Genomic DNA, 16,082 nt, shown 5'->3' with positions numbered 1-16,082 from the left:
TAAAATATTTTATGAATAAATGCTAAGCGGCGCCATTTACGTATTTTGTAAATACACGAAAAATACGTCATCAAGTTGGGGATACCAATTAATATTCAAGTTACTACAATTTCTACCATATTCAATTTACTGTTTTTTTTTTTGTACACATGCTTGGTGTCGCGAAATACGCGATGATTGTGAATACATACATAGCAACACTAAATCCGGAAACGGAATAGAAAGAAAAACAAAATATATTGTCGATGGTAAGTTGAACGACGCGTCCTTTGTTTTTCGCTACAATAATAATGGCAGTTTGTACTTTTAACTTTGTCCAGTTATTAAACTTAAAATCAGTGTTAGTGGCTCGGGATTTCCAGGTTTCAGCACGTAAAAGCAAGCTAAGTATTTAGAGAATAAAAAATGTATCTATACGTTGAATGCATAAAGTTTCTAGCATTAATTTCTAGCGTGGTGTCATAAATGGTCACTAAAGCTTACTCCAAGCATTTATTGGGCATGTAACGTGGCATGCAAATTAAATTAAAGTTCCAAATCATGTGTTGGTTTGAGGGATGGTATAGCCTACCAATTAAATAAAGTTATTACGTGCAAGTTGGATTCGCATGTAATAGTTAATGGGCACTCGTTTGTAGACCGCTGGAGCCAGCCTGTAAGTAATAGCACCGATGTGTTGGTCGCGGATCTACCACAAACTTGGACGAGTGGGCCTATAATAAAAACAAAGTAGGTTGCATCTAACATCTGTAGGTCCCATACACAGATGTGAGGGTTGCGGACCTTAAACGAGCTCAGAAGTAAGCGTTTTTAGGTTGCATCTAACATCTGTAGGTCCCATACACAGATGTGAGGGTTGCGAACCTTAAACGAGCTCAGAAATAAGCGTTTTAGGTTGCATCTAACATCTGTAGGTCCCATACACAGATGTGAGGGTTGCGGACCTTAAACGAGCTCAGAAGTAAGCGTTTTAGGTTGCATGAAACATTTGTAGGTAACATTCACAGATGTGGTGATTGCAGACCTTATACAAGCTCTTAAGCGTATGGGCTTTATGCCATTATTTAGGATTGATATACCATGGTATAGGGCAATCTAATGAGACTAGGTCAGTGAACTGTTCAAGCCATAAGCGTTTGGCAAGGTAACTTATAAACAATCAGTGATGAAGAGTATAGCTATATTGACTGCCACTCTATGTAACAATCCTTATAAATTTACTTAGGAAATATTTAGTGATTCGGTTGGAATCAATGTGTTAATACTTTAACAGGTCGTGGGGAGAATCATTGTGCTCTGCTCACCTGCAATCTTAACCTGGAGTTCTGGGCATCTCGGGCCATGTCGTGAGAAGCAATAATAAGGTAAGGATGACCATATTTCTACCGTACAGATTAAAGCCTCATTTATCATAATGTTAGATTTTGTATGTTCATAGACAAAGTTACATAATAACACCAACAAGCGAAGCAGGTAATTTGTAATTACTGAGTTATAATTTATATTGAACTAAGGCATAAGCTATAGTGTTGAAAGATCTCATAAATTCCACTATTAATTTTATCATAAATAAAATGTGTGCCAAATTCATCCCCGTTGGTACATAATTTATGGTGTAGATGCGAGGGATTCATTATTTAAGAAGGAGTAAATAATAATAAGAGGTTTCTGTACGGTGAATGTAGTCATCCTATCTTAAAAAAGCAGTAAAATATAAAATTAAATGAGAAATTAGGATCACGGTGACGACATCTGTGGAGGAATAGACTAAACTTGATTGATCACTGAAACTAGAAACAGGATCACGGTGGCGACATCTGTAGAGGAATAGACTAAACTTGATTGATCACTGAAACTAGCTATATTATGATAATAAGGCACGATTTCAGGATAATTTACGTCAGTAAGCAGACGGGCAGCTATTTTTAATAAAGAAATGTTGTTGTATTTTATTTCACAAACCCCTTTAGTATTAAATACCACATAAAATTTAAGTTAGCTTGTTCTAGAACCCGAGAGCAGTTCGGTAAGTGAAATTTACAGGTAGTTCATCTAGTGATTGACAGATGGCGTTTTTAGCATAAAATCTAAAAGTGACAGCTATTCCACCACAGATGGCGTGGTGAACTGATTTTGTACTTGAATCGGAATCGTACAAAAAATTTATTTGAATAATATTTTCATAATTTGTTAATTAGTCATGATTTTCTTATGAATAATTAATAGAGAATAACTTAAAGAGTAAGTCAAAACGGAAACATATTGCGAAATTCATTATTCGTTCCACAGACAACATAACTATACATCAACAACGTAGTGACATTTTGCAAGTTTGCTACAAGAATGTACGAGTTAAAAAGCCGGCTATTTTGCGAATAAACATTCACAACTAGCTTAAATAAGGCGAAATCACAAGAGGAATTCAGTGATTTACGAAAGAAAAGTGTTATTTGATGGGATGATCTGTTAGTTCATCAGGTGAGAACAGACAATTTTGTTTACATGTTATCGAACAAGTTGCGTGCGCAAAATAAGTTGTTGCCTTTAAAATTTCGTACTTTATAGTGAAGGAAATAGTACACTTCGATCCGAGTTTTAGACGCACATCCAACAAAGTTAACAACAATAAAATTGTATTATTTATTTATAAAAGGTACTACGTCAAGGTTATAAGTGGATATCACAAGCAACATAGCTACAGTCTTGCTCAATTGAGAGGAAAACATATTGCTCCATCATTAAAGGATATTTAACAGAGGAAACTAAAGTTCTATAACGGGCCAGGTATGTAAAAACAAGTACTGATTTCCTTGACAAATTTTAACTTGCATTTTTAATGAAACCATTTGGTATAAGAAATAAATCACATACAAACTAAGAATTTAGTCCAAAACAACATTATGGCAACAAACAGTAGTCACTTTGAGAGAAAATTTGAATTTTCATGATAATTATTTGTCATATTGTTTATTTAAAATAATATTTGGTTGAACATTTTTCATCAAACATTGTTAATAACCATGAAACAGTCTGATAACTTTATAGTTCCTGTGCGCATATTCCTAAAATACAAAGGAATTAGTAATATTTTAATACAAAGATTACTTCATTCATATTTATGTAAATTGTTTTTTGGTAACAGCGTTTATTTTAATAAAATTGCTAATTTGTAGTAACTTGGTAAATAAATATATACTCCATAACAAAACACACTAAAAACATAAATCAGTTATGTTTAAATTTACACATTATGAAATAAATTTACTTAAAACAGTTTAAATTCATTGAAACATGAAGGTGCACGGTAGAGCGTGGTCAAGTACTACAGGTTTATCTCTGGTTATTGGGGTTGATGTGGAAGTGAATAAATTAATTATTAATTTAAGATAAATAAACGAAATGGAACACTGGACAAAATTCAAAATTGTAAAATGACTGCAAATATTCAGATGGATTAAACCTGAATAATAATGTAGTTTAATGGAAACTAGTCGGCTTGTGTTTTTGATTGTGATTATTCTTGTTGAATAAATAAATCTAGAAAATGCTCTTGATGTTTCTTGCTGTTGTGAGTAAATTGCCAAGAAGGGGCACGGTAGTGTCACGTCCAAGTCAAATAAAATGAAAGTAATATTTGGTTCGAGAATTAGTGCTATGTTTATAGGCTAGGTCGAACTATATGTGGGACCTGGATGTGAACTTTAATAAAATAAAATATCACTAAGCAAGAGTAACAATTCAGAGCTACGACCAATATTTAAAAATGTTATATGCCATTATCAGGGAATGGTATGAAGTGGGTCTAATAAATTAAATTCACAATCAATACACAACCTGTATATGAAAGTCACTTGCCAATAAATTGTGTTGATGAGACTATAGCTTAGTCCATTAAGAAATTGTTTACCATCCATTATAGTCAAAGATAATAATTTCAGATTCAGTGCACAACGCCACTTTTTAATAATAAAGATGGAAGAGATATATTTGACGAGGTTAAACAAATTTGTGTCAGAAATAAAGAATCTATCCAACAACTCAAGGATCCTCATTTCGTTAAAATCATGGAACGATGAAGAATATGAACAAGCCAAGATTGCTTCGGCAAAATTACAAGCCGTAATAACGAGATTTAATACCGAACTATATCAGTACTTTAAAATAGTAACAAATCCAAACGCGGACGAGATTTCAACCATGACAACTGAACAGTTGGAAGGTGATGAGACTCTGGCTGAATTAAACGCCCTTATTCAATCTAAACGAGACAAAATTGGTGTACCATCCACTACAAGCCACCCTAGTAATAGAGGAAAGTTGCCAGAACTTAATTTGCCCACATTTGATGGCAATATTTTACAGTGGACACAATTTTGGGACCAATTCAGCTCAAATATTGATCAGAGAGAATTAAGAGACGTAGATAAACTTCTGTATCTAAAAACATCCTTGAAAGGAGATGCGAAGACCATTTTAGACGGGCTAGAAACAACTAATGACAATTATAAAATAGCTGTAGCCACACTTCATAACAGATATGGTAGAAAATCGCAAGTAATTGATGCTCATTATTCAAAATTATATAAAATGACGAGGGCTGAGAACTCCGATGAATGTAGGAAAACATTAGATGACATTGAACGACACTTAAGAATTTTAAATACTTTAGGAGAAAATACCGAACATAACCACCTTAGATTCTTAATTATGGAAAAATTCCCCGAGGATATAATATACGAGTTGAAACTGAAATTGAAGGATGAGTCTATAGAAGAGTTAAGAAAAGAGTTGCAAGTAGTGCTCACGGCCAGAGAAGATGCAAAGAGAACTTGTGAAGAATTCAAGAATAAGGAGAAGAGCTTCACTACAGAAACGCTTCTAATACAAGAGTCCAGGAAAAAGAAAAGAGCAAGGTCGAGGAAACCAGATGTTAGCAAGGACACACATAAGAAGCATAAACCAACCTTGACTGCCTTTAGTAAGACATATGCCAATAAACGAAAGTTCATGGAAGAAAGAAACAGTTCTGCACCTATTCAAAAGAAAAGAAAGATTTCATGTATATTCTGTAGTGGAGATCACTTCAATGATGAGTGCACCAAGCTCAAAACAGTACAACAAAGAAAGTCAAAGTTAAATAACCGCTGCTACATATGTTTAGGTCTAGGTCACCGTGCAAGAACGTGTAAAAGAAATTTTAGAACTTGTCTACATTGTGGAAGAAAAGGACAACACAACAGAGCACTGTGCCCTACGAAGGAACAACCCACGAAGGAACAACCTAAGAAGGAAACCACGACCTCATTACATATCAATGACGATTCGCCAACAGTACTCCAGACAGTTATAGTTAACGCTATAGGCAGAAACAATACAATACTCAAATGTCGTGTGCTCTTCGATTGTGGCAGCATGAGAAGTTATATCTTACAAAAGGTAGCCAAAAAACTTAACCTGGAATCTGAAAAGAAACAGCATCTCACGGTATTTACCTTTGCTGAGGATAAACCTCGTGAGTTGGAGACTCCACTGGCCAGACTCTGCTTGCAAACAAAAACTAATGAATTAAAGTTAATATATGTCAACATTGTGCGCTCTATGACTCATGAAGTATCCACCTTTAGCAAGGACTTCTTAGAATGGGAACATCGAAACAAGTATATTCTATCCGATGACGGATCACTCGAAGATCAAGTTGACATCCTGATAGGGAACGACTACTATCAGTCACTAATGCTATCCGAGAAGATAGAGATAAAGGAAAATCTATATCTAGTGAATTCTGTGTTTGGTTGGATGCTGTCTGGTCGATCAAGAGAAGAAAGAGGAGAAGAATTATCAGTACTTACATACTTCCAAGCCTCATACGAGACCAAATTAAATGAACCAGATCTACCGTTGGATAATACATCTATGAGAGCCTTATGGGATTTAGAGTCTATAGGAATTGTCGACTCGCCTAACACCAATAGAGATGAAGAAGCGATCAAGCATTTCAACGAAAACACAATACTAGAAAGTGGAAGATACCATGTCAGCTGGCCATGGAAGGATTATCCTCCAGAGTTACCAACAAATTACGGATTAGCATATGGAAGACTTGTGGGGCTCGTGAAAAGACTGGATAAAGAGACGTTATCAATGTATGAAAAGACATTAAGTGATCAATTGGAAAATTAAATTATAGAAGAAGTTCCTAACAAGAAAGAAAGGGATCATCCTATACATTATTTACCATTTCACGGAGTTATGGCTACTGGAAAAGCACTTAGACTGGTATATGATGCTTCAGCGAAAGTAAAGAATGCGAAAAGTCTTAATGAATGCTTATATGCCGGTCCAATGATGCTAGAAGACCTGACTGGATTATTAATTCAATTCAGATGCCACAATGTAGGATTAACTGCAGACGTAGAAAAGGCTTTCTTGCAAATTGGATTGAATAATAATGATAGAGATGTGACTAGATTTCTATGGCTGAAAGATACAGAAAAACCTGTTACTGAAGACAACCTTATACAATACAGATTCACTCGGGTACCCTTTGGAATTATCTCCAGTCCATTTTTATTAAATGCTACTATAAAGCATCATCTACAGACCTCTGAAGGGAATTATACAAAACAGCTGGCCAATAACATATATGTGGACAACCTACTTACAGGCACAGAGTCAGTAGATGAAGCATTAGATCTGTATAAAGAGGCAAAGGACAAGTTTTCTGAGATATCAATGAATCTTCGAGAGTGGAGTTCTAATTCAAAGGATTTTCTCAATCAAATACAGGATGTGGCTCCAGAAACCACGGTGAAGACTTTGGGCTTAAATTGGGACTTAAAGGAAGACTCACTCCAACTTAGAGCCAAAGTAAACAAGAATAATGAGATTACGAAGAGAGGAATACTCAAAACTATAGCGGCAATATACGATCCTTGTGGATTCAGTGTACCCATAGTACTGCCAGCCAAACTACTTCTCCAGCAATTATGGAAGGAAAAGGTCAAATGGGACAGCTCATTATCTGATGAAACAAAACAGAAATGGATGAGTATTCTAGAAGATCTTAAAGAAATAGAGTCAATACGTCTACCAAGAAATATGACTGTGCCAAATAGACATAAGGCACAATTACACTGTTTTACAGATTCTTCGACAGTAGCCTACGCGGCTGTAGTATATCTGGTGCAAGGAGATAACGTCCAGTTTGTAATAGGCAAGTCACGTCTTGTACCTACCAAAGATCAAGAAAATTTGAAGATACCAAGGCTTGAATTACTAGGTGTTTTAATTGGAAGTAGACTTATTAAATATGTCTTCAAGTTTTTACAACAGGATATAACGGAGATGATATTGTGGACCGATAGTCAGATCGTAAAAAGCTGGTTTTATTCAGACAAACTACTGGAACCGTTCGTGTCTAGAAGAATGGACGAAATTAGAAAAAATAAAAATCTAATTGTGAGATATGTTCCATCTGGACTTAATCCAGCAGACAATGCAACACGACCAAGCACCTCAAAGGAAGAGAGAAATGGGTGGTTAGATGGACCCGCCTTCTTACGACAGGATTCAAAGACCTGGCCAAAACACCCAGGTGCTGAAGTTTCTCTTCTGTTGGCGGAGGGTCTGTCTAACACAGATAATCATCAAAAGGCTAAAACATTGTCTGCCGAACCAAGTCCAGTAACAAACTTAGATCCTCAATTACAAGAAATAAAACAGCTACAAGAAACAATGTTTCCGGAAGAAGTACAAGGAAAGAAAACAAGTCTAGCTCGCAGCTTAGGTCTATTCTGTGACACAAATGGAATACTAAGATGTGACGGTCGTCTTGCGCATTCAGACTTATCTTACGACGCAAAACATCCTATTCTTTTACCAAAAGAAAGCGAATTGACTGAAAAACTTATAAAGGAAACTCATGAAAAGAATCTTCATGTAGGAGTGGCTCATACTTTAAGCCTTATACGTCAGAAGTATTGGATACCTCAAGGTAGAAGTAAGGTCCAAAAAACGTTAAGTAAATGTCCAAGATGCGTGAAACACGGAGGAGGTCCGTATGAATTACCCAAGACTCCTGCATTACCGGTAGAAAGGGTGAAGTATACAAATTCATTCGCTTATACAGGAGTGGACTATTTTGGACCAATGGTCGTGAGAACGGAAAGCGGTCTAAAGAAAAGGTGGATCTGCTTGTTTACGTGTCTAGTGATCAGGGCAATACACCTAGAAGTTGTCAAGGATCTGACTACTAACGAATGTCTTATGGCATTTAAGAGATTCATAGCTACAAGGGGGGCTCCGACTCTTATATTAACAGATAATGCCTCACAATTTAGATTGTTAGGAGAAATATTAACGGAAGAAGGAAATTTTATTACTAACATAAAATGGAAATTTATCCCACAACTTGCACCGTGGCATGGAGGTGCTTATGAAAGGCTAGTAGCAATTGTTAAGCATTGCTTAAAGAGAACGCTTCAAAAACATATGCTGGAAGACAATCAACTTTTAACGAGTATCAAAGAAGTAGAAGCGGTTACTAATACCAGACCTCTCACTTATGTAGGATCAAATGTAGAGCACATACTTAAACCTGCGGATTTCCTAACACCGGGAAAGTGTTTAAGTATAGAAGTACTCATGGAAGGTCTACCACTTTCAGGATCACTGATCAAACAACAACTTATAGAAGGTTGGAATCGTGGCAACAGAATAATGGATGAATACAAAGAAATGTTTATTAACCAATACTTATTAAGTCTCAGGGAAAGGTATCGAAATTCACCTAAACAGGCTAGGGTGAGGTCTCATGAAAGTCCAATGGTTGGAGATATAGTACAAATAAAGGGTGAAGCCAAAAATAGAGAAGGATGGAAGGTAGGAAAAATTTCAGAATTAATAAAAGGAAAAGACGGTTTGTGCAGGGTTGCAAAGGTAAAAGTGGGAGACAGTGTGTTCACAAGATCCATAGCACATTTGTATCCTCTGGAAGCGGATGAAGAGGCATCATTCCAAGATTCTACGAAAGAATCCCCAGTGTATGAAGATAAAGAATTACACATCCGCACTGATGGTCTTTCTCAGTCCTTACCATTAAGAACTGAAGAGAGTAACGTCTATGTTCCTACTAGCTCTATCAAAGATCATCAAAAACTAAGCAAGAATAATGAAAACGATTTAACGATGGATCAGAGCGAGTTGTTGGAGAATACAAGTTCGACACAAATTATGGAAACCACTCCAGAACCAGTTCCTTCTGGCATAGACACAGAAATGAATGATGAAGCGACGTCGAGTCACCAGGCTGAACCAAGTGATCAACGTCGAGTAGCTGCCGTTCAGGCTATGGAAAGGATCCATAGATGGACGCAAGAATTAATGTCAACTATCAATTAAACTCTATCAAAGAGGCGGGGCAGTGTCGCGAAATACGCGATGATTGTGAATACATACATAGCAACACTAAATCCGGAAACGGAATAGAAAGAAAAACAAAATATATTGTCGATGGTAAGTTGAACGACGCGTCCTTTGTTTTTCGCTACAATAATAATGGCAGTTTGTACTTTGAACTTTGTCCAGTTATTAAACTTAAAATCAGTGTTAGTGGCTCGGGATTTCCAGGTTTCAGCACGTAAAAGCAAGCTAAGTATTTAGAGAATAAAAAATGTATCTATACGTTGAATGCATAAAGTTTCTAGCATTAATTTCTAGCGTGGTGTCATAAATGGTCACTAAAGCTTACTCCAAGCATTTATTGGGCATGTAACGTGGCATGCAAATTAAATTAAAGTTCCAAATCATGTGTTGGTTTGAGGGATGGTATAGCCTACCAATTAAATAAAGTTATTACGTGCAAGTTGGATTCGCATGTAATAGTTAATGGGCACTCGTTTGTAGACCGCTGGAGCCAGCCTGTAAGTAATAGCACCGATGTGTTGGTCGCGGATCTACCACAAACTTGGACGAGTGGGCCTATAATAAAAACAAAGTAGGTTGCATCTAACATCTGTAGGTCCCATACACAGATGTGAGGGTTGCGGACCTTAAACGAGCTCAGAAGTAAGCGTTTTTAGGTTGCATCTAACATCTGTAGGTCCCATACACAGACGTGAGGGTTGCGAACCTTAAACGAGCTCAGAAATAAGCGTTTTAGGTTGCATCTAACATCTGTAGGTCCCATACACAGATGTGAGGGTTGCGGACCTTAAACGAGCTCAGAAGTAAGCGTTTTAGGTTGCATGAAACATTTGTAGGTAACATTCACAGATGTGGTGATTGCAGACCTTATACAAGCTCTTAAGCGTATGGGCTTTATGCCATTATTTAGGATTGATATACCATGGTATAGGGCAATCTAATGAGACTAGGTCAGTGAACTGTTCAAGCCATAAGCGTTTGGCAAGGTAACTTATAAACAATCAGTGATGAAGAGTATAGCTATATTGACTGCCACTCTATGTAACAATCCTTATAAATTTACTTAGGAAATATTTAGTGATTCGGTTGGAATCAATGTGTTAATACTTTAACAGGTCGTGGGGAGAATCATTGTGCTCTGCTCACCTGCAATCTTAACCTGGAGTTCTGGGCATCTCGGGCCATGTCGTGAGAAGCAATAATAAGGTAAGGATGACCATATTTCTACCGTACAGATTAAAGCCTCATTTATCATAATGTTAGATTTTGTATGTTCATAGACAAAGTTACATAATAACACCAACAAGCGAAGCAGGTAATTTGTAATTACTGAGTTATAATTTATATTGAACTAAGGCATAAGCTATAGTGTTGAAAGATCTCATAAATTCCACTATTAATTTTATCATAAATAAAATGTGTGCCAAATTCATCCCCGTTGGTACACTTGGCTTAATCAGTTAATAATATTAACATCATAATAATTAACAAATTACTTAAAAGATATCAGAACTGTAATCGGAATATAGCACTAAAATATTATAAGAAGATAATGAATTTCAGTAGTATATTGATATAATTTCTACCACAATGGTATCTTTTTAACATTGGCAACATGTGCGAGTGAGACACAGGGCTCGGGTTTTCTATCTCATGTGGACCGTTTTCTCTAGTCTGGTACGAACAACTTTCTATCTCGGTGATAAAGTTCAAATTAGTGTGGCAAAAAAAGTGACAAATCGCTCCAGTTTAAACAATATAACTTCATGTATTATGGCAGCTCACTGACAGCTATACAGCGATTTAGTTTTGAATTGTTTTCCCCTTTCCCTTATTTTATTATGACATACAAGCGTAAAAAGTACCACGTTGGTGATACTCATTTAAAAAAGCGCTGGAGAGTCAGAAATCGGAAGAAGGATCTCGATCAGATCGACGACGACATCAAAGAAGGTAAGGTTATAAGTCCTGTCACATGGTTTCAATTTTGTAGGTTATCTGTCTTTATATTATTTTTATTGCTCCGTGTTTTCAGAGAATGCTGAAAAATTATTGAATCAGGACGTGGACTTGGATCTCCCTGGTGCAGCGCAACATTACTGCCTTCACTGCTCACGGTATTTTATCGATGATAAGGCGTTGGCTGAACATTTCAAGACGAAAGTTCACAAACGGAGGTTGAAAGCTTTAGAACTCCAGCCTTATACAATCGAAGACTCTGAGCGAGCGGCCGGTCACGGTAACTTCGTACAGCCAGTAAAAAGGAAGATTACTTCACAGAATCAGAACACTGATAAGGTCGACGAAGATGGTGACGCAGTGTTAGACGACGTTAGTCCGAATAAAAAGAAAAAAGTTGAGGAAAATGCTACGTAAAAATATTGAATTTATCTCTCGTAAAGTTTTTAGTTGTAAGAAGTTGTTAGTGAGGAAGTCTGCATTGTTTATAAATGGCCCAAAAGCCAGTGAGACATTTGTCTTTGTGACTCCCCATGTTGATATACCAGAACTAATCAAACAAAAGCCTATTATACAGGAACAATTGGAAAATAGACAAGCTAATATTGATTTCCAAAAGGTGGAGAACCTCTGGGCCGTATATGAAGAGTTAAAGAAGCAGAAATCAGATTATGATAAAAAGAAAACTGAGATTTCCCAGCAATTGGGAAAGTTAGTAAAGAGTGAGCCTGACAGTGATGTTACTAAAAAGTATAAAATCCAAAGTGATTTGGTCAAAGAAAATATTAAAAAGTTAAAGGTACCTTTATGGTCTGCTGAAGAAGCCGTAATGCTTGAAGTATTAAAACTACCAAATAGTTTACATCCAAAAATACCACTTAAGGAATATCAAGTTATACATAGTCACAGTACCACTCCAAATAATGATAAAGACCATTTGACAATTGGCCGAGAAAAAAACCTGATAAACTTTAAGAAGAATGAAAATTACTACCTTACAGGGGATGCAGCTATCTTTGAACTTGGGGCAAAATTTTACTTTAACAATGTTCTAAGAGATAGTAAATTTATTCAGTTTTCCAATCCTGATTTTGTGAAGAGTGTAATTGTGGAAGGCTGCGGAGAAGATCACACAGACCCAGATGCCACATTTATTCTGCACCATAATGAGGATACCAAAGTGAATCCTGACAGCAGGCTGCATTTGACTGGAGGGGCTTCACTCTGTTCTTTCTTCGCATACCACGCTAAAAATGTCTTGTTTGCAAAAGCCCTGCCATTGAACTACTTTTCCATGGGGCGTCAGTACATACCATCACCAACCGAAGAAGACAGCTTATTTCATGTCAGCCAGGCTTCCGTTGTTCAAATCTTCAATGTTACAAAAGATGCTAAAGAATGTGACATTTCCCTTGAAAGAATTATTGGAATTCTCAAAGATGCTTACACCGAACTAGGCTATCATTACAGAATAGGCTTTGTTCCAGCTCATGAACTAGCCATGTGGGAATCCCTAAGAGTAGTAGTAGAGATGTACTCGAGCTCTATGAAGAAATATGTGAATGTTGCCGAGATCTCTGTCAGTGGAGACTTTATAAGCAAGAGGCTCATGTTTACATACACTGAAAACAAGGAGTCGAAGTTCCCTCACATTATTTCTGGTACAATTCTGAATGTACCAAAATTATTAGCCTGCGTTCTTGAACAAGATTCAGAATTTTCAATTCCTGATATGTTTAGAATAGAGAACTGGTCAATGAAAAGTTGAATAATAAAAAGGAACAAAAAAGCAATTTATTTTATAAAATAACAATTTATACATTTGGTTTACTATGTAGCTAGATTATAAATATTGGTTATAAATCGAATTGGAATTCTGTTCTCTTCCAATTTGGGTTTTCAAGATCAACCGGGTTCTGTATGCTTCCCTCAATTATATCTAAATGCCCTGTCTTTGTTAGGAGCACTATTGTATGTGTCCTGTAGAAATAAAACATTATTATGGTTAATTAAAACAAAAAAAATTACATATGGTTGATTATGTACAAATTTTAATCATACTTAACTTTTAATGAAAATGGAATACTGTACCTTGTTCCATATCTTCCCTCTGGTATAGTGACAAATATTGAGCTGAATTGTTGATACATTGGAGTTCTATTTTGTAATTCTTGGTCAGGTAAATGCCTGAAATAAAATTTTAATTTAGATGTTTACTTTTTTTTAAACCACCATAGTGCCCAAATCAAACAATAGTCAGCCATGGAACTATAAAAAACTTTTTTTTAATATTAGGCAATTTTTGTTATTTATAAAAATGACTGTTGAAGAAACTAGTTACTCACGGTTCCTTTGATTTCAACAACGTAAGCAACTCCTCTATCAACTGCTGCTTCTGCGCAACCTTATTCAGCCTGCTGCATATATCAGAAAGGGCCCTCCTGCCCGCTACAGCCTTTGTTAGGGGCTTATCTGGGAGACTGTTTGAGAAACCCAGGCATGTGTTCTCCCAGGTTTGCAGTTGGTTTGTGGAGTTTGTATATGTGTTCACTTTGGTATTATTTCTGAAATATGAAGCATAGATGGTTGTGTATTCAGAAATAGACCAATTCTGGAACGTAAGTAATGATCAATGAATGCCGATGAAATTGACTTAAATAAAAAACATAAGGATGGCCATATATCCGCAATAGCCGGGTTCACACAGAGCGATTATACGCGCGAGGCAGTTTCCTCGCGCACAAAACGGCCAGTGTAGACGCTCGCGAGGAAATTGCCTCGCGCGACGCTAGCTCTGAGTGGACTTGGCTACTAAGGTAAGATGTCTAATTAATATTACATACTTTTCTGTAAGTTAACATACCCAAACTCATAAGTTACTAAAACAAATTGATTAGTTTCTTTAACATAGTCCTCTTTTGTCTTAATGTATTCCTCAATAGACAAATCACATTGCACATAATCTGTAACCAATCTGCCTCTACCTGCAAACAATAAAAAGTTTTTATATAGCATTACGAGCAAGTAACTCCAAAGTAAAACCAATTTATGCAGTGGCCGAGTAGGCCGGGCCTAGGGTGGCAAAATGTGTCAAAAAATTCGCTGATGATAACAAGAAATAACTCAAAATTTTGTCATTATGATACATGCTGAGAAAGGGGCAGCTATTGAGCCTGGGGCCTAGGGCGGCAAAGACTGCAAATCCGCCAATGAATTTATAGATAATGATTATAAGGATAGTTACTTTTTGCATCTGCCCTGTTATTATATGGCACATTCAGGAGAACCCCAAGTTTCCTCCTTTGTGGAGATACGGCCAGCCAAGTGCCATCACCATCAGGGGCTCCCAAATCCCGACCTGCGGACAGTACACGTCAGTCATGTTTTAATTGCTGACATTTCACAAAAATAAATATTATTGAAATCATTGATTCAATACTATTAATCGATTTGATGTAAATTTATTCAGAATAATGTTTTAATTCTATTGAATTGAATCTTTATTGTCATAATGTGAGTTACAATGATTTTACAATTATTAAGGTAGAATCATCACAATGAACCGCGATGCAGAGTACAATGTTGATACTAACTAAAAGTAATCTTACAGCTAAATACTTATACAAATATAGTGTCATTACATGTTTCGTGTCTAAGTTCAACAATTCAGATTACCTGCTACAACGTTGGAGTCTTTCCACAGGGACATGTTAAGTGCTGACCGATCATAATACTCGTCTCGGTTCTCCGCTACAATCAGCTGATAGTCACTCTGCGTATCATTATCACCACAGTATGAAAACAGTATACACATTTTGGCTGAAACATAAACATAGAAATAACTTAAGAATCAATAAATGTTTATTCAAAAACCAGCCGACAAATTGCCTGATGGTAAGCAACTGTTGCTCATGGACAGTGACAATTGGACACCCACAACACCAGAGGGGTTAGTGGTTGTCGTAAAGCATGCATATGCACTATGCATTTATTTGCAAAGTACATGTAAGATATTACCACAAGGAGTCAGAAGCTGACACTGCCAACGTCTAGATAGTGGCATGCACCAACGTCCAAATATAGATAAATACTGCATCCCAGGTATAATTGCAGCGTCATAAAAAATCTTAATTCAAAAGAGAAGAGCTGGTTCTCAGTAACTTAATTATTTACAATTAAATTACCTTTGAGCTGAAGCTTTCTTGATTTAGTTACACTTGTATGCCTTATTGAGTTTACTGTGAGGCTTAGTCAATTTGTGTTATAATGTTGTATAATATTATATTTATTATCAGATAAGTAATCATTGTGATAACGGGATTGAATTTCAAACATTAGATATTTACCTTTGTCTAAGCCAACTGATGCACAATACAATAGGAATAGCGTCGTTTGATAAATGTTAAATGCAAATTATTACAGTAATATAATGGAATTATATTATAAGTATGCCTTTATTTATTCACTAAAATAACAGCGAATTCGTCAAATACAATACAAATCGTACAAATAGCACACTGCAGCTGATAGTGACACTAGTGACAGGCTGACAGGGGGATGGTTGTTGTAGAAAAAGTTGCATAAGGAGTTTTACACACTACACGATGTCTTACGTTAGTTAATGCCGTAGCAGACTACCACACCGCACCGCGACTCACGTAACACTATCGTTATGATTGCGACTCATGTAACGTATTGTA

General features: G+C 36.4%; 4 protein-coding genes across 6 annotated transcripts; 3 read left to right on the top strand and 1 right to left on the bottom strand.

The window, feature by feature from the left end:
- The first annotated feature begins 4,587 nt into the window (after nt 1-4,587).
- Nucleotides 4,588-6,180, top strand: LOC134674885 (uncharacterized). Its single transcript, XM_063533039.1, has one exon. The coding sequence runs from the start codon at nt 4,588-4,590 to the stop codon at nt 6,178-6,180; it is 1,593 nt and encodes a 530-aa protein (XP_063389109.1).
- A 5,022-nt stretch (nt 6,181-11,202) lies between these two features.
- Nucleotides 11,203-11,799, top strand: LOC134674661 (zinc finger protein 593 homolog). Its single transcript, XM_063532781.1, has 2 exons — nt 11,203-11,376; nt 11,459-11,799. Exons 1-2 carry the CDS (start codon nt 11,265-11,267, stop codon nt 11,797-11,799), a joined length of 453 nt encoding a protein of 150 aa, XP_063388851.1. The 5' UTR covers nt 11,203-11,264.
- Nucleotides 11,789-13,376, top strand: LOC134674658 (serine--tRNA synthetase-like protein Slimp). Its single transcript, XM_063532777.1, has one exon. It carries the CDS (start codon nt 11,789-11,791, stop codon nt 13,148-13,150), a length of 1,362 nt encoding a protein of 453 aa, XP_063388847.1. The 3' UTR covers nt 13,151-13,376.
- LOC134674660 (transport and Golgi organization protein 2) lies at nt 13,155-15,914 on the bottom strand. 3 transcript variants are annotated; one of them, XM_063532779.1, is made up of 7 exons: nt 15,729-15,914; nt 15,058-15,201; nt 14,627-14,740; nt 14,246-14,366; nt 13,728-13,946; nt 13,474-13,569; nt 13,155-13,362 (listed from the first exon to the last, which is right to left on the bottom strand). In XM_063532779.1, the coding sequence occupies exons 2-7, from the start codon at nt 15,194-15,196 to the stop codon at nt 13,239-13,241; spliced, it is 813 nt and encodes a 270-aa protein (XP_063388849.1). In that variant the 5' UTR covers nt 15,197-15,201; nt 15,729-15,914; the 3' UTR covers nt 13,155-13,238. The 3 variants fall into 3 exon arrangements, with proteins under 3 accessions (XP_063388849.1, XP_063388850.1, XP_063388848.1); XM_063532780.1 differs by lacking the exon at nt 15,729-15,914 and adding an exon at nt 15,567-15,634; XM_063532778.1 differs by lacking the exon at nt 15,729-15,914 and adding an exon at nt 15,400-15,507.
- Between the last annotated feature and the right edge of the window lie 168 nt (nt 15,915-16,082).

The sequence above is a fragment of the Cydia fagiglandana genome, chromosome 20 (assembly GCF_963556715.1).
Source record: "Cydia fagiglandana chromosome 20, ilCydFagi1.1, whole genome shotgun sequence".
In the NCBI taxonomy this organism is placed as follows: Eukaryota; Metazoa; Arthropoda; class Insecta; order Lepidoptera; family Tortricidae; genus Cydia; species Cydia fagiglandana.
Note: the sequence above shows the minus strand (reverse complement) of the source record. Positions and strands in the feature narration are given on the sequence as shown.